This window comes from Mercenaria mercenaria, chromosome 3 (assembly GCF_021730395.1).
Source record: "Mercenaria mercenaria strain notata chromosome 3, MADL_Memer_1, whole genome shotgun sequence".
In the NCBI taxonomy this organism is placed as follows: domain Eukaryota; kingdom Metazoa; phylum Mollusca; class Bivalvia; order Venerida; family Veneridae; genus Mercenaria; species Mercenaria mercenaria.
In genome coordinates this window covers 87,862,760-87,874,662 of record NC_069363.1, presented here as the reverse complement: position 1 = coordinate 87,874,662, position 11,903 = coordinate 87,862,760, and the positions used below count along the sequence as shown (strand labels likewise).

Below are 11,903 nucleotides of genomic sequence, written 5' to 3'. Positions count from 1 at the left end.
GCGGACACGTATTCAAGACGACACGTGGTTTGTAAAAACGCAATGTTAGAATGCTCAACGTTACTAACTGAAATTCAAGTGCGGATTATGCGAAAATGCATTCATTGACAACAGTGAACTGACTCCGCATAAGAGGTCAAATCATGGTGATCCTGAGGTTAGATATGATTTCTGCTGCAAGGTTCCCACCAGGTTGTGATTTCAAGAGGACTAATAAACAAGTGCAAGGTATACGGAATCTCTTTCAGCCGAAAATATGTTGGAAAGCCATAGCCAAAGTATGTGTGTGAGGTACAGAAATGTGACCGATATAAGCGGAGAGGCAACCTATTTAAACACGGGATTAGAATACATTCGATATGAATTTTATTCATAAAGCTGACGGTTTAGATCACAAGCTACATGATTCAATGGAGGCTACAACCATGAACGTTTCATGTTTGTTGAAAACTATTAAGAATGTACCTTTACAATAAGTAACTGGCTTTGAAACATGGAGGTTTTCAATTTCTCATGATTGTGACATTTTTATTTCGCCCAAGTTTTGACAAAAACCTAGGAGGTATTGTCTTCATTTGATCGTCGACGTTGGAAAAGATTTTTGTTAAAGTGCATTGTTTCTGAAAACCGCTATAAGAGCTATAGATTTTTAACTTTTCACTCAAAATCAACATCATTAAATCCGTAATCTACGAAAAATCATTCATACGTGCATTTTGTCAGAATGATGACTCAATTTGTACTTAGATAATTAAAATGTTTTGTTTAACTCTAATGTTTAGGTCCACTTTTCTAGAATATGATAAGGCCTAAAAGATATACATTTCTTTATTTCTTTACCTATGAGTATTTGGGCAAGATAGCCAATAACTGTAACTCTTTTGTTATAACAAATTTCCTAATGATAATGATTAACAGACGACCATAAGCACTAGAAGACAATGCTGCTGTTTCTGTCACTATATATGTAAAAATATTACTTCGATATATATCCTTTTCAAACTTTCGCAGCTGAACTATTTAGCACATTATGCGATAGTTTTACTTTAGACATTCTTTTTATACTTCCATTTTGGAAAAACGGACATATCATGTCTTTCCGTCTGTATCTCCGTCCGTCAAATTTCGTGTCCGGAGCATAACTTAATAACCCTTCAAGATATTGACTTTAATTTTGGAATATAGGCAGGCGGTGAAATAACAATGTGTAGATGGCATAAACCGGGCCTGTTTACAGTCACAGTGAGCTCAGATATAAAATCTGTTCTTCATATTTCGTGTTCAGAGCCCGACGCGAAACCCATTCAAGATGTTGACTTGGAGTGTGTGTAAGTAATGGTGACATTCTGTGCAGAGTGCAACACTTCAAATAACTTACAATGCTATATTCAATGGCGTTGTACATAATAATACTAATAATTATAACAATATTAATAATGACAATAATGATAATAACATATAAACCATTTTGTTTACGATAGGTACAAAATTAAGAACACCTACAAGCATTTGAGCTACAGTCTCGGATTTCAATTAAAGATGAACAAAGACGTATTTGAGAAAGTAAAATACCGAAAAGTCTAGAAAACACGTCAAATGCAAACTAATTGTCTTAACGAGTAAATTTCATATGGTTAACATCTTAATTAATTACTCAATATTCAGACAAATAGAGTACTAAAATTTAATATTTCTCTTATCGCACTTATTTAAATTAATATAATTAAGACTTGCTATTTCGCTTATCTTCTGTCAAAATATCACCTACGCCTTCTGTCCGTTTGTAAGAATTTCTGGCACTCATCATATATGAAGTCATCTACATGTTAATTGGGTAGGGTGAAATTACTTAGTATATACGTAGGAGCTACATTCACTCTTCTGAGTCTTGCGAACGGATTTCTTGTGCTATTGCTGTTGTGATAGTGATCATGATAGTGAAGGGTTATGTGCCTTTGGGTCATTTTTTAAAGTAAATATTTTCGTAAACGTAAGCAAATATTGCTCCCGGATTATAAAGTTCCTTGTCCGAATACTGTGTTTACCCGTGTTTACGAGTTTGGGAGAGACTTTCTAACTTCAGCAATTTTGAGTACATTCAGTCGGCCCCTATCACTACTTGGACTTCCTAGTCCATGGATAGTTATATAACCGCCAAAGAAAACTACATCAACATGGATTGGGAAATTAAATCATATGTGTTCTTCACCAAGCAATATTGGTGACCACTTGACGCATAAACTGAAAGACTTTGTATCTGAGTTCAGGTTCAGTCCTAACATGTTTGATGCACGACACATGGAATGTGCCGGGGCAAAGTGCGAGGACTGGTTTGATCTATGACCAAATATTCGATATTTTGTTTCATAATTTAGAATCTAAAATAATAACGAAACCAAATAGGCTTTATCGTTGACATCCCATATTATAACTTAAAAACTGTTTTATGTCTCCTTCAATTGCAACCAAAATACAGATTTGTATTAATATGTGAATATGAATACTATTCTTTAGATCATTGCTATGCTCTAGATACAATGTAGAATGACAATGCTGGCCTCAGTTTATCAGGTACAGGTCAGACATCAATAACATAATCTATATATTTGTTTACATGGACGTTACAATTAGGAAAAAATAACGAAACACAAATAGTTGCAAAGGTGGTTAATCAGATTTCGGTCAACCAATGTATTTATTAGAAACTTTAAACAACTGTTTATTTACACTTATTTGTGTTCACCGAGTACTTAATACACGTCAGATTTTCTCTCGAAGTATTTTCAAACTTTGATTTCCCTTTACTGATGCCAACCAGATAGCATTTTAAACATAGTATTTCAATTAATTAAAACATTTTGCATCAGAATGATTGAATATAAGCACTATTGTAATAAAGTTGTCAAAGATTTGCATTGGCATCTACATAGTTTGCCAGATATCATTAGAAATGCAAGTCTATAAAATTATAATTACCTCCCTTTGTACATCTAAAAATGAAAATAAAAATACAAATCAAAGTGCAAATAATGCTTACACATTGGTAATACATTGGTGTAAAACATTCCATTGTTTGAAGCTTAGTGATATTGACATGCACTGAACAAAAAGATTTTAGTTACCTTAAGATAAGACTTTATTTAATATGATTTTAGAAAATCAAGCAAAAGCATTAAACTAGCTTTCTGTAATTAAGGATGACCCCAGGTGCCCCTCCGAGTATTATTTCATCACGAGCGAGCATCTGGGTAGAACCACCGACCTTCCGTTAGCCAGCTGGATGGCTTCTTTACATGACGAATTCAAGCTCGAAGGAGTAAGTTGTTTGAAAACAGCGACTTCAACCACTTGGTCACGGAAGCCCGGGCAAATAGATTGGTATGCCTTTGCACTCATAACTCATAATTAAAAGTCAACTTTATGCACTGTCTAATTATTTACAAGACATTCTGAATCAGCATTCCACTCGCGATAAAACAGACGAACTTGCGGTTGTTCGTAACAGCAAAATCTTGACTGATAAGTTTTCGGAAGAACGTATCACATTGCTGAAAAATTTGAGTACGTTTCATACTGATTCATGAAGGCGAGAACTGCTTCATGGCAAAACTTGTACTGTTCCTGAAATATGAAAGTAAATAATAATTTTAAAATAATAATTTTCAATTTACATTTTACATACATGTAACTGCCAGCATTTTATTCTAGAAATAAAGGTTGAATCCTGTTACATATAGTAAAATAGAAAAAGTGGAGACACCATATCTACTAGATGATTCTTTGAAAACATAGATTTATTTAATCATCTTGCTGGTTGTTTAGTCCCATTAGCATAGTACAGGCCACAGGACGGATTGTTCAGCTTTTGTTGGTGGAGGAAATTACTAGGTGCAACCCTAGGCGGCATTGCTCTAGGTATAAGCAGGCACCTGCCTATAGGTAGAACCAGCTAGCTGGATGGCTTCTTTACATAAAAGAGTATACATCCCATATGAGGTTTCGGACTCGAATCGGTGATAGGCAAGTTACTGAACGCCAGAGACAATAACCACTCTGCCATAGAGGTCCCTATACAATATAAAAAACATAGGAGTAGATTTAAAGGTACAGAATACAACACTAGATGCTTACTACTGAAGGTATAATCTGTTCTCGTGCATTTCTCATTTCTTCAATCACCTGTGTGATGGCAACATCTTGCTCAATCTTCATCCGCTCTATAACCGCAGATATAACACAATACAGTCCACTCTTGTCCGCGCCATTCCTGGTGAAAATGTTACCTTAAGAGTTATCGATGTTCAATGTTAACTAACTGATTGAATAAGAAATCAAGGTTTAGTATGAAATATTTTTCTTCTTTTAAACTGTTTGGCCTTAGTTGATTGACGTTTTAACCTGCACTAAGCTGCCCAAGCAACAATATAACCACAGTCTTTATTTTATGCTTAGTAGGTAAAGAAACATGCCTGAATGTCATCAAATTGCAAATCACAACCATAATACAAAAGATAAACTTGAAAATATTATAACACAAATTCAGACGAAATGTAAAACATTCTAGCTTCTGTGCGAAACGCTCTGATTGGCTCTAAATTGGACAATGTTCTAGAAATATAGGTATATGCAAAAATGTGCAGTGTTTTTCGAAATATGATATGATCGTCTTTATATATTTGTTTTTATATTGTTGACCTCGATTTACCCTAAATCTACAAAATGTGGAGTGTTTTCCGAAATATGCTATGATCGTCTTTATATTGTATTTGTTTTCTACAAGAACAGTTTGATTTAACTATTAAGCAAAATGCAAAACAATTCAATCGTAAAAAATATTGTATTGTAACAAATATTATATTTTAAGTGTAGAGCCATTTTTATCCATTTTTGTACAGACTTAAGAGACAACCTTACAGGCAATGCACAAGGATAGTGTGGTTTCCAGATTGCTGTTGCCATACTTGAACAATTTCCATCAGAGAAAGGATAACCTCTTGTGAATCTGGAATGCTTTTTCGTGGCTGCCAACCAACGCATTGCATTATCTTGATATATCGCGTCTGAAAAAAATAAACACTGGAATTTTAATTCTATGTTTCTTTTGAAAACCTACCAATATCTACGTATCCATTCCTAATATATCAAATACAAATGTTTTTAACAGTCTTTTAACAGTATTGTTTTTTTATTTTTCAAATTTAAGTCTAAGTTGTGGCTTGTCAATAAATTACAGGTATTTCATATAGACATTAAACATTCTCTTACCACTAGATGTTTTGTGATTGTTAGAGACAGCATATGATGTTGACTTATCTCTTCACAGCCATCGTTCAAAACGACAATGTTACCAAATGTAGCTCTTTTGTTCTCATTTGGCCAATACACTTCCGTTTCCTGTTAAATAGAATTAGGTTACCTAGTGTACGTCCTTTGATTTCAACGATGATAGTTTTCAGTTCTTTGATAGTATTTGGTGGAATATGAAATAAGTACATGTTTAAATGTTATGACTTATTTCAGATTGGGAGATACATATACTATATATTATACAGAACGTCAATGATTAACCGAACGATTTTGGCGTCTAGGCCAATATTCATCAAGATTTAGACTTCAATGCATAATTTTCGTTTTTGCTCTATCATTGTTTAAATGGAATAGCGGTATTAAAACTTTGCATAATATTGCCAAAAACGCAATTAATTTTGTTTGACACATTTGTAATTACCATTATTTCCTGTTTGTTGTTCATCATGACTATGGTATGTATGTCATGTTCCCAGACAAGCCTCCAGAAATCTTCTTTGGTTGACTCCAGTGGTGCTTGAGTTATGATGAACGCTTTTTGTTCTTTGTAACTCTGTCAGAACAGTTATCGTACAAAATATATTTTAACGTGAAGACAACTGGCAATGTGATATGGGACATTCGCAACATAATTGATATCAGAAAAATGTGACTCAAGTCTACTCATTGAACTTTTTTTTCCAAAAAAAAAATACCATACTTTTGAAAGTCGCGTATATTTACCTATAAAGACTACAAAATTCAAAGTGGTGTAGACTTAACACACCTCAAGTATTTAAAACGAAAACGGAAAGTTACCGGTATGAAAACAGCATTGATATAATTAGCATCCTTTGGTCGATCAGACGAAGTAGAAGAAAGTGCCGGCATGAACTCTTCAACTATGAAAAGCAATAGCAGGAGAAATAGGAGTTTTGAAACAAAATTAACATCTGTTACGGATCAATCATTCTGGATGAATTTCATCAGGAATCAACAATGTCGTTCCGTTCGTAAAATAGGTATTTTGTAACGTTTTAACTTTAATAAATGTATAACAATTAATTGTTTATCAAAACATCCATATATTAAAGTAATTACACAAATTGTTACGTTTAAACACAGTCAGCATGAATTGTTTCATGTCATGTTCCGAATTCTCTTTAGCAAAAGTTATTTTTCAGGTATTTGAACAGTTGCATATTTATTTCCTGTGCAAAAGAATGATATATTTTTAAAACATTCCTGCATTTTATGCGTCAAAACAAATACCTGGAAGCACGTTAGAATATCTGTTTTTCTGCTTGTTTCGAACCTGTTTGGACAAAACATACTGATATTCCTCTGCCACCGGTGACATCTTCTTCAGGGTCTTAAATAATCTTATATCTATTATCACTTCATCAACAAAATATTCATAATAATACATGATTACCAATGACGTCTGTATACGCTATAAAGAAGTTAATCAAAAGTACAAATGACTTAATGTTCTCGTTGTTCTTGTCATGTAATGAAGGTTAAAGAAGCTATTTACTGTAACGAAAAGAAGAAAATGTTTGGTATTTTGACAACAAACAGTCATATTCTAATTCAAAATGACGACATTATCCCCTGTAAACAAACGTCAAACCTCAAATTCAATACAAAGCTTCGTTTGCTTCCTTTCACTGTCCATCTGGAGTAGCTCGTTGAAGGCTTCAGGGAATTGTGATGCCGGAAGTGCTGATGTTGATAACATCAAAGACTCAACCAATGCATGATGCAGGAATAAATACTGTTCCTGCAATCATAATTACATTGCTTTGGTAAACACATATAACATAGTTTGGAATATGAAACTGAAACTGTATTCAATCAATACCTGAAGACACACATTATTTAAAAACTATTTGCGATGTCGAACTCCGAGACACTTTCCGTTCAGAGAAATGCAATGTAAACATCTGTTGTTAGTACTTGTTTGTGAAAGACAAGGCGAATATTTTCCTAGAATGGCAATCAATAAAAGTGACTACTAGCACAAGTGTTTATTTACTTGGTAGAAGACGGTTGTAAAACAGTTCCCTGTTTTTAATAAGACTTTAAAATTCATCTTTTTGAACCCGCTCAAAAACATAATATACTTCCGGTAAATGTTTGTATCTGTCAGACAATTACAAAGTATTGAGTTTAAATACAGTGTACCATTGTTTGTACAAGACAAACTCTTTGCGTTCTAAGAGAAGCTACCATGCCTGCAACATCAACATAGCCCAAGTTTTTGCCCTGGTCAGTCAGATTGTCAAGTGCAATGAATGTACCTGTTCTTCCTACTCCAGCACTGAAATAAATAAAAAGATAAACGGTTATTTTGTCACTAAAACAATCCATAGGTTATATTGTATGATTTTTCCTTAAGATTTCATTAAACTTTTATTTAACAACGAAATTGTTTAATTGTGATCAGTTACGCTGTTGTACTGCAGTTTTATTTTTTGTCATGAACAATAATTATATTTTACAGACAAAGATTAATTGTATATTTAAGTTAAAATCACATATCATCCTTATAGATAGGGAAGAGATATATTATGTACCAAATACTTAGATGCACTATAAGCAAAGTTATAAAATACGAATATACTGTTTGCAAGCATATCGCATTTGTTTGTATGTATGTAACAATTTCTTATTCAGGCATCTACCCTATTTTGATTTGACTGAAATACTGTTGAAAAACGGCGTTATATCCAAAACAAACAAACAAACAAACAAACAATTTTAATTTGATCACATCAATAGCACGTAAGCAAATTATAAAAACACAGTATGTTGGTAGAATATACTCCAAAAAGAATACACTCCATTTCCATGCAAGACAATGTGAAGTCAATGAAAGTACAGTTTCGATCTAATCTGTATAATAAGTGACTACTCCAAACTGATCATATGCCTAAATTTCTGACTAGAAATGTAAAATCGCCACAAATAAACAAAGTCAATGTCCATTCATTCAGACTTTAAATGCCGTCACCGTGCCATTCTGTATTGACGTATACTAGGATAGAAAAGCATAAGTTTTATTTTTTACGTGGCTGTTCTCATAAAGAGATGAAACATTTGAGCTTCAATACCTTTGAACTGTTTTAAAATTGTGTTAATTTAAATTATATCCGAAAGTGAAGATTTGCATTACTGTCTAAGAGTCAGTACTCGATTACCTGGAAAAGCTCACTCTAACTAGTCTCATATTCTTTAGTAATACCTGCAGTGCACAATGACAGGCCCTGTTCCTTCAACTGATGCATATTTTACTTTGGTCAGAAAATGTACTAAGGATGAAGCATATTTTGGTACACCTTTATCCGGCCATGCTGTGAAATGGAACTGTGTAATTGTCTTCGAATGCAAGTTATCCTATGTAAATACAAATAAAACTATATCACTAACCATTCCTTATCCGAGAAATTATTATATCTTTATTTAATTCAGTAAAACAAGGTTAATGGAATATGTAATATTAGATACTATGTAAAGAGTTATTGCCTATTTAGATATTGTCTCTTCATTTGGAGCATCCTTTCCGCTGTCGAAACACATTTAGTGTAGTACTTGTATGTATTGATTTCATTTAGTACATGAAGCAAATTATTCACGTTGAAAGACAAATTGTTTAAAAACAAAATGTAGATAAAAACGTAGCTTTATGATGTTATATATATTTAATTGTAAAATTCATTAAGCACTAGGTTGAGTTCACATCTATGATTGGAGCATTACATTTGTAATCAGTTTTATTTTAATGTTTAACAACAAGCGAAGCAAAAAATATATGAAAGTGTGATTTTAATGAGTTTTATGTATCATTACGTGTTGTCTGTATTTGTTATAATTGCTTTAGGCAGAGAAATTGTTAATTCTTTGTGATCACAAAGCTTATGCTTGAAAAGTGATGTTTCTCCCAGTTAATTTACTATGTCGAATGTTGTTTGCAGTAAATATATTCCATATAATACCTTTTTTATCAGCAATGTTCGTATCACAAACTGAGAAAAACTTTCTGTTGACTTCAGTGTCACAGTTATTCGGCCGTAGGTGAAACTTCCCTCAGCTGGCCAATACCGTACACATTTTCTCTGCAAGTGTGTATTATCATATAACTCGTTGTTATTTCGAATAATATTAGGACAGATGAGAAACATTTTAGGCTGAGATCATAACATGCATGAGCTTCACAAAGACGAGGAAAATAATATACACCACAATGACACGGTCAAGAAAAACACTCAAATTGCAACATGTACGAGAGGCAGTCACAAAATCATGATCAACATACAGTCTAACAAGGCTCGATGCGAATGCAAGTTAAACAAAGAAGATCAAGATATGTATATTCTCTCATAAACACTGGACCGGTAAGACAGCATTATAGCGTCAAATATACAAATAAAAGTGAGAAAGGTCGTTATGTGGGTTATCATAAAAAATCCTTGCGGTTGAATTCCTGCACATCTGAACTTTGAACTATGATGAGCAAGGCGTAAAAAAGAGTCAAAGGTTTTATTTTTATTTGATTAAAATAGGTCTACAAATTATAAAATTCCAGAAAATAAAAAATCTCTCGAATGACAATTAACAAAGTTTTACATATTACATGAAGCTTAATACGTACAATTTTTTTTCATTAGTAAATCTGTCAAATCAGATTTTACATCGCATAATGGTGCTCACATTGTTACACAAATGCTTACAAAATAATACAAGGTCCAATAAAGAATATGACATGAAAACATGAAACTCTGACAAAATGTGCCTGTCAACTTGATATTAATTCAATGACGTACCGATTTTTATTAGAATCAGTAGAAGGAGTTGAGTACCGGAAGTAAAAATCACGATGGCAAGGGTTAATGCATTCTTTCGAGCCTTTGCAATATTGAAAGTATCTTTAAAACATATCATTTCAGGTAACTTCTACCTTTTCATCCTCAATCAAATTAGTAAGCATAACAATCTTGGAACAGGTTTCTTGCCATATCATCTTCCAGAAATCATCCAGTGTCTCTAAAGTTGGTCCTGCGAAAATATTAAGCTTTTGAATTATGGTAAGTGCAATATTACGAATGTAGGAATTTTATCGATTATTTGTCCAATTGAGTTCTAAACAAGACCTAGAAATGACATCGACATCGCTAAGCAGTCACACATTCTAGAAGTTAAACGTCAGACATATATCACACTTACATTACGTATGCGTATTCATAAAGAGTAAAATGTTTCGAAACAAACCTTGCGATGCTATATACTTCCGAGTTTTGTTGAAACCCTGAAAAATAAGAATAGTTTTATGTTGTTTTATTTTATCCAACAGTTGTATTCACATGTACACGTCATCCATATTTATTCAATGAGACCTGATAAACTGCTGTTGAAAGTCTTTTTTGTACATGTAAAGCGATGTTCAAGCTGAATCTTTGTATTTTCATATGATATATATGTAAGTTAGGGCTTTTGTACAGATAAGTATACAATTACTATGTTAAGACTGGCCTCAATCTATGATTAAGTCTTATAGAAAAATGTACTGCATTACAGCTTGTGTTCAAAATATTTGGCATAAACCGTTTGTATATGCACGTAATTTGCATTTGTACCGTTTTAGAAGTTTTTGATATCAATGTGTAATAATAGACAAATCTATGTTTCACATCAACATCAATTTTTCTACTTCTGAATGCTTCATAAATATCTAATAAAAAAACTGCATAAGTGGAAGATTCTGCTTCAATGGAGTGGTATGTTTATCAGTTTTAACCATAATGTCTACTTAATTGTAACTTATTGAATTCGTTTGGCCTGGCTTGTTTAGGAATCTATTTTTGAAAACTGAAAATACCCAAACATATATTGTGTGCACTCAGACCCTTAATGTATCAAGCAAGTTACTTACGTGCACATAACATGCGTTAATATAATCAGACTGTGATTCCTCTTCCTTTTCAAGAATAACACGAGTGTCGTCATCTGTTTTGAATAGAATGATAATTTATTATTCAATAAACAACAAAACAAATCAGCTACTATATTTCCAGCAAATTTGAAAACCTCAAATCTCGCGAGAGATAAATATGAAAGCTAGAAAATCAATTATATTAGAAGCACCACGCCGAATCAAGATATTATTTTAGTTGAAATTTCTATATAATAATGGTATCATCTATTAAATTAACGTTGTTTTTACATCGCAATTTATCGTATAATATTCTGATGGACAGTTGACATAATAAGAGGTTTAAAAGTAGACTCACATTAAGTCTATCATTATCAATACAACATACACTGCTCTTCCTCTTCATGTCATCTGTCATTAAGTGGAAGTTCAACAAAATCGTACAGGTGGTTTTTGCGTTATGCTTAGGATGAAAGTGTTACAAAAACATGTACAAGTGAATTTAACGAAAAGCAGGTAATTGAAAAGGTATGCTATTTTAGTCTTCCTCAATATAATCTAGGTATAAAGTATGTTTAAACCGTGAAACTTACATGCATACAGATTTTTGTATCGATTCTTTCCTTTGTTTTGTAGTTTAAGAGCCACAGAGTGAGGTGCTGTCATTCCTTGTGGAAGATTCTGA

General features: G+C 32.9%; 1 protein-coding gene across 1 annotated transcript in view; it reads right to left on the bottom strand.

The window, feature by feature from the left end:
* The window catches only part of LOC123524141 (uncharacterized), a 59,924-nt gene that overhangs the window by 27,289 nt on the left and 20,732 nt on the right, over positions 1-11,903 (bottom strand). Inside the window, exons 11-25 of the mRNA XM_053539820.1 lie at positions 11,812-11,899; positions 11,219-11,292; positions 10,558-10,594; positions 10,247-10,344; positions 9,285-9,404; positions 8,534-8,685; positions 7,474-7,609; positions 6,920-7,069; positions 6,559-6,658; positions 6,106-6,188; positions 5,729-5,860; positions 5,266-5,394; positions 4,915-5,060; positions 4,132-4,267; positions 3,545-3,621 (exon numbers count right to left, since the gene is read on the bottom strand). Coding sequence (XP_053395795.1) covers positions 3,545-3,621; positions 4,132-4,267; positions 4,915-5,060; positions 5,266-5,394; positions 5,729-5,860; positions 6,106-6,188; positions 6,559-6,658; positions 6,920-7,069; positions 7,474-7,609; positions 8,534-8,685; positions 9,285-9,404; positions 10,247-10,344; positions 10,558-10,594; positions 11,219-11,292; positions 11,812-11,899 — 1,658 coding nt within the window. The remainder of the gene's footprint in view (positions 1-3,544; positions 3,622-4,131; positions 4,268-4,914; positions 5,061-5,265; positions 5,395-5,728; positions 5,861-6,105; positions 6,189-6,558; positions 6,659-6,919; positions 7,070-7,473; positions 7,610-8,533; positions 8,686-9,284; positions 9,405-10,246; positions 10,345-10,557; positions 10,595-11,218; positions 11,293-11,811; positions 11,900-11,903) is intronic.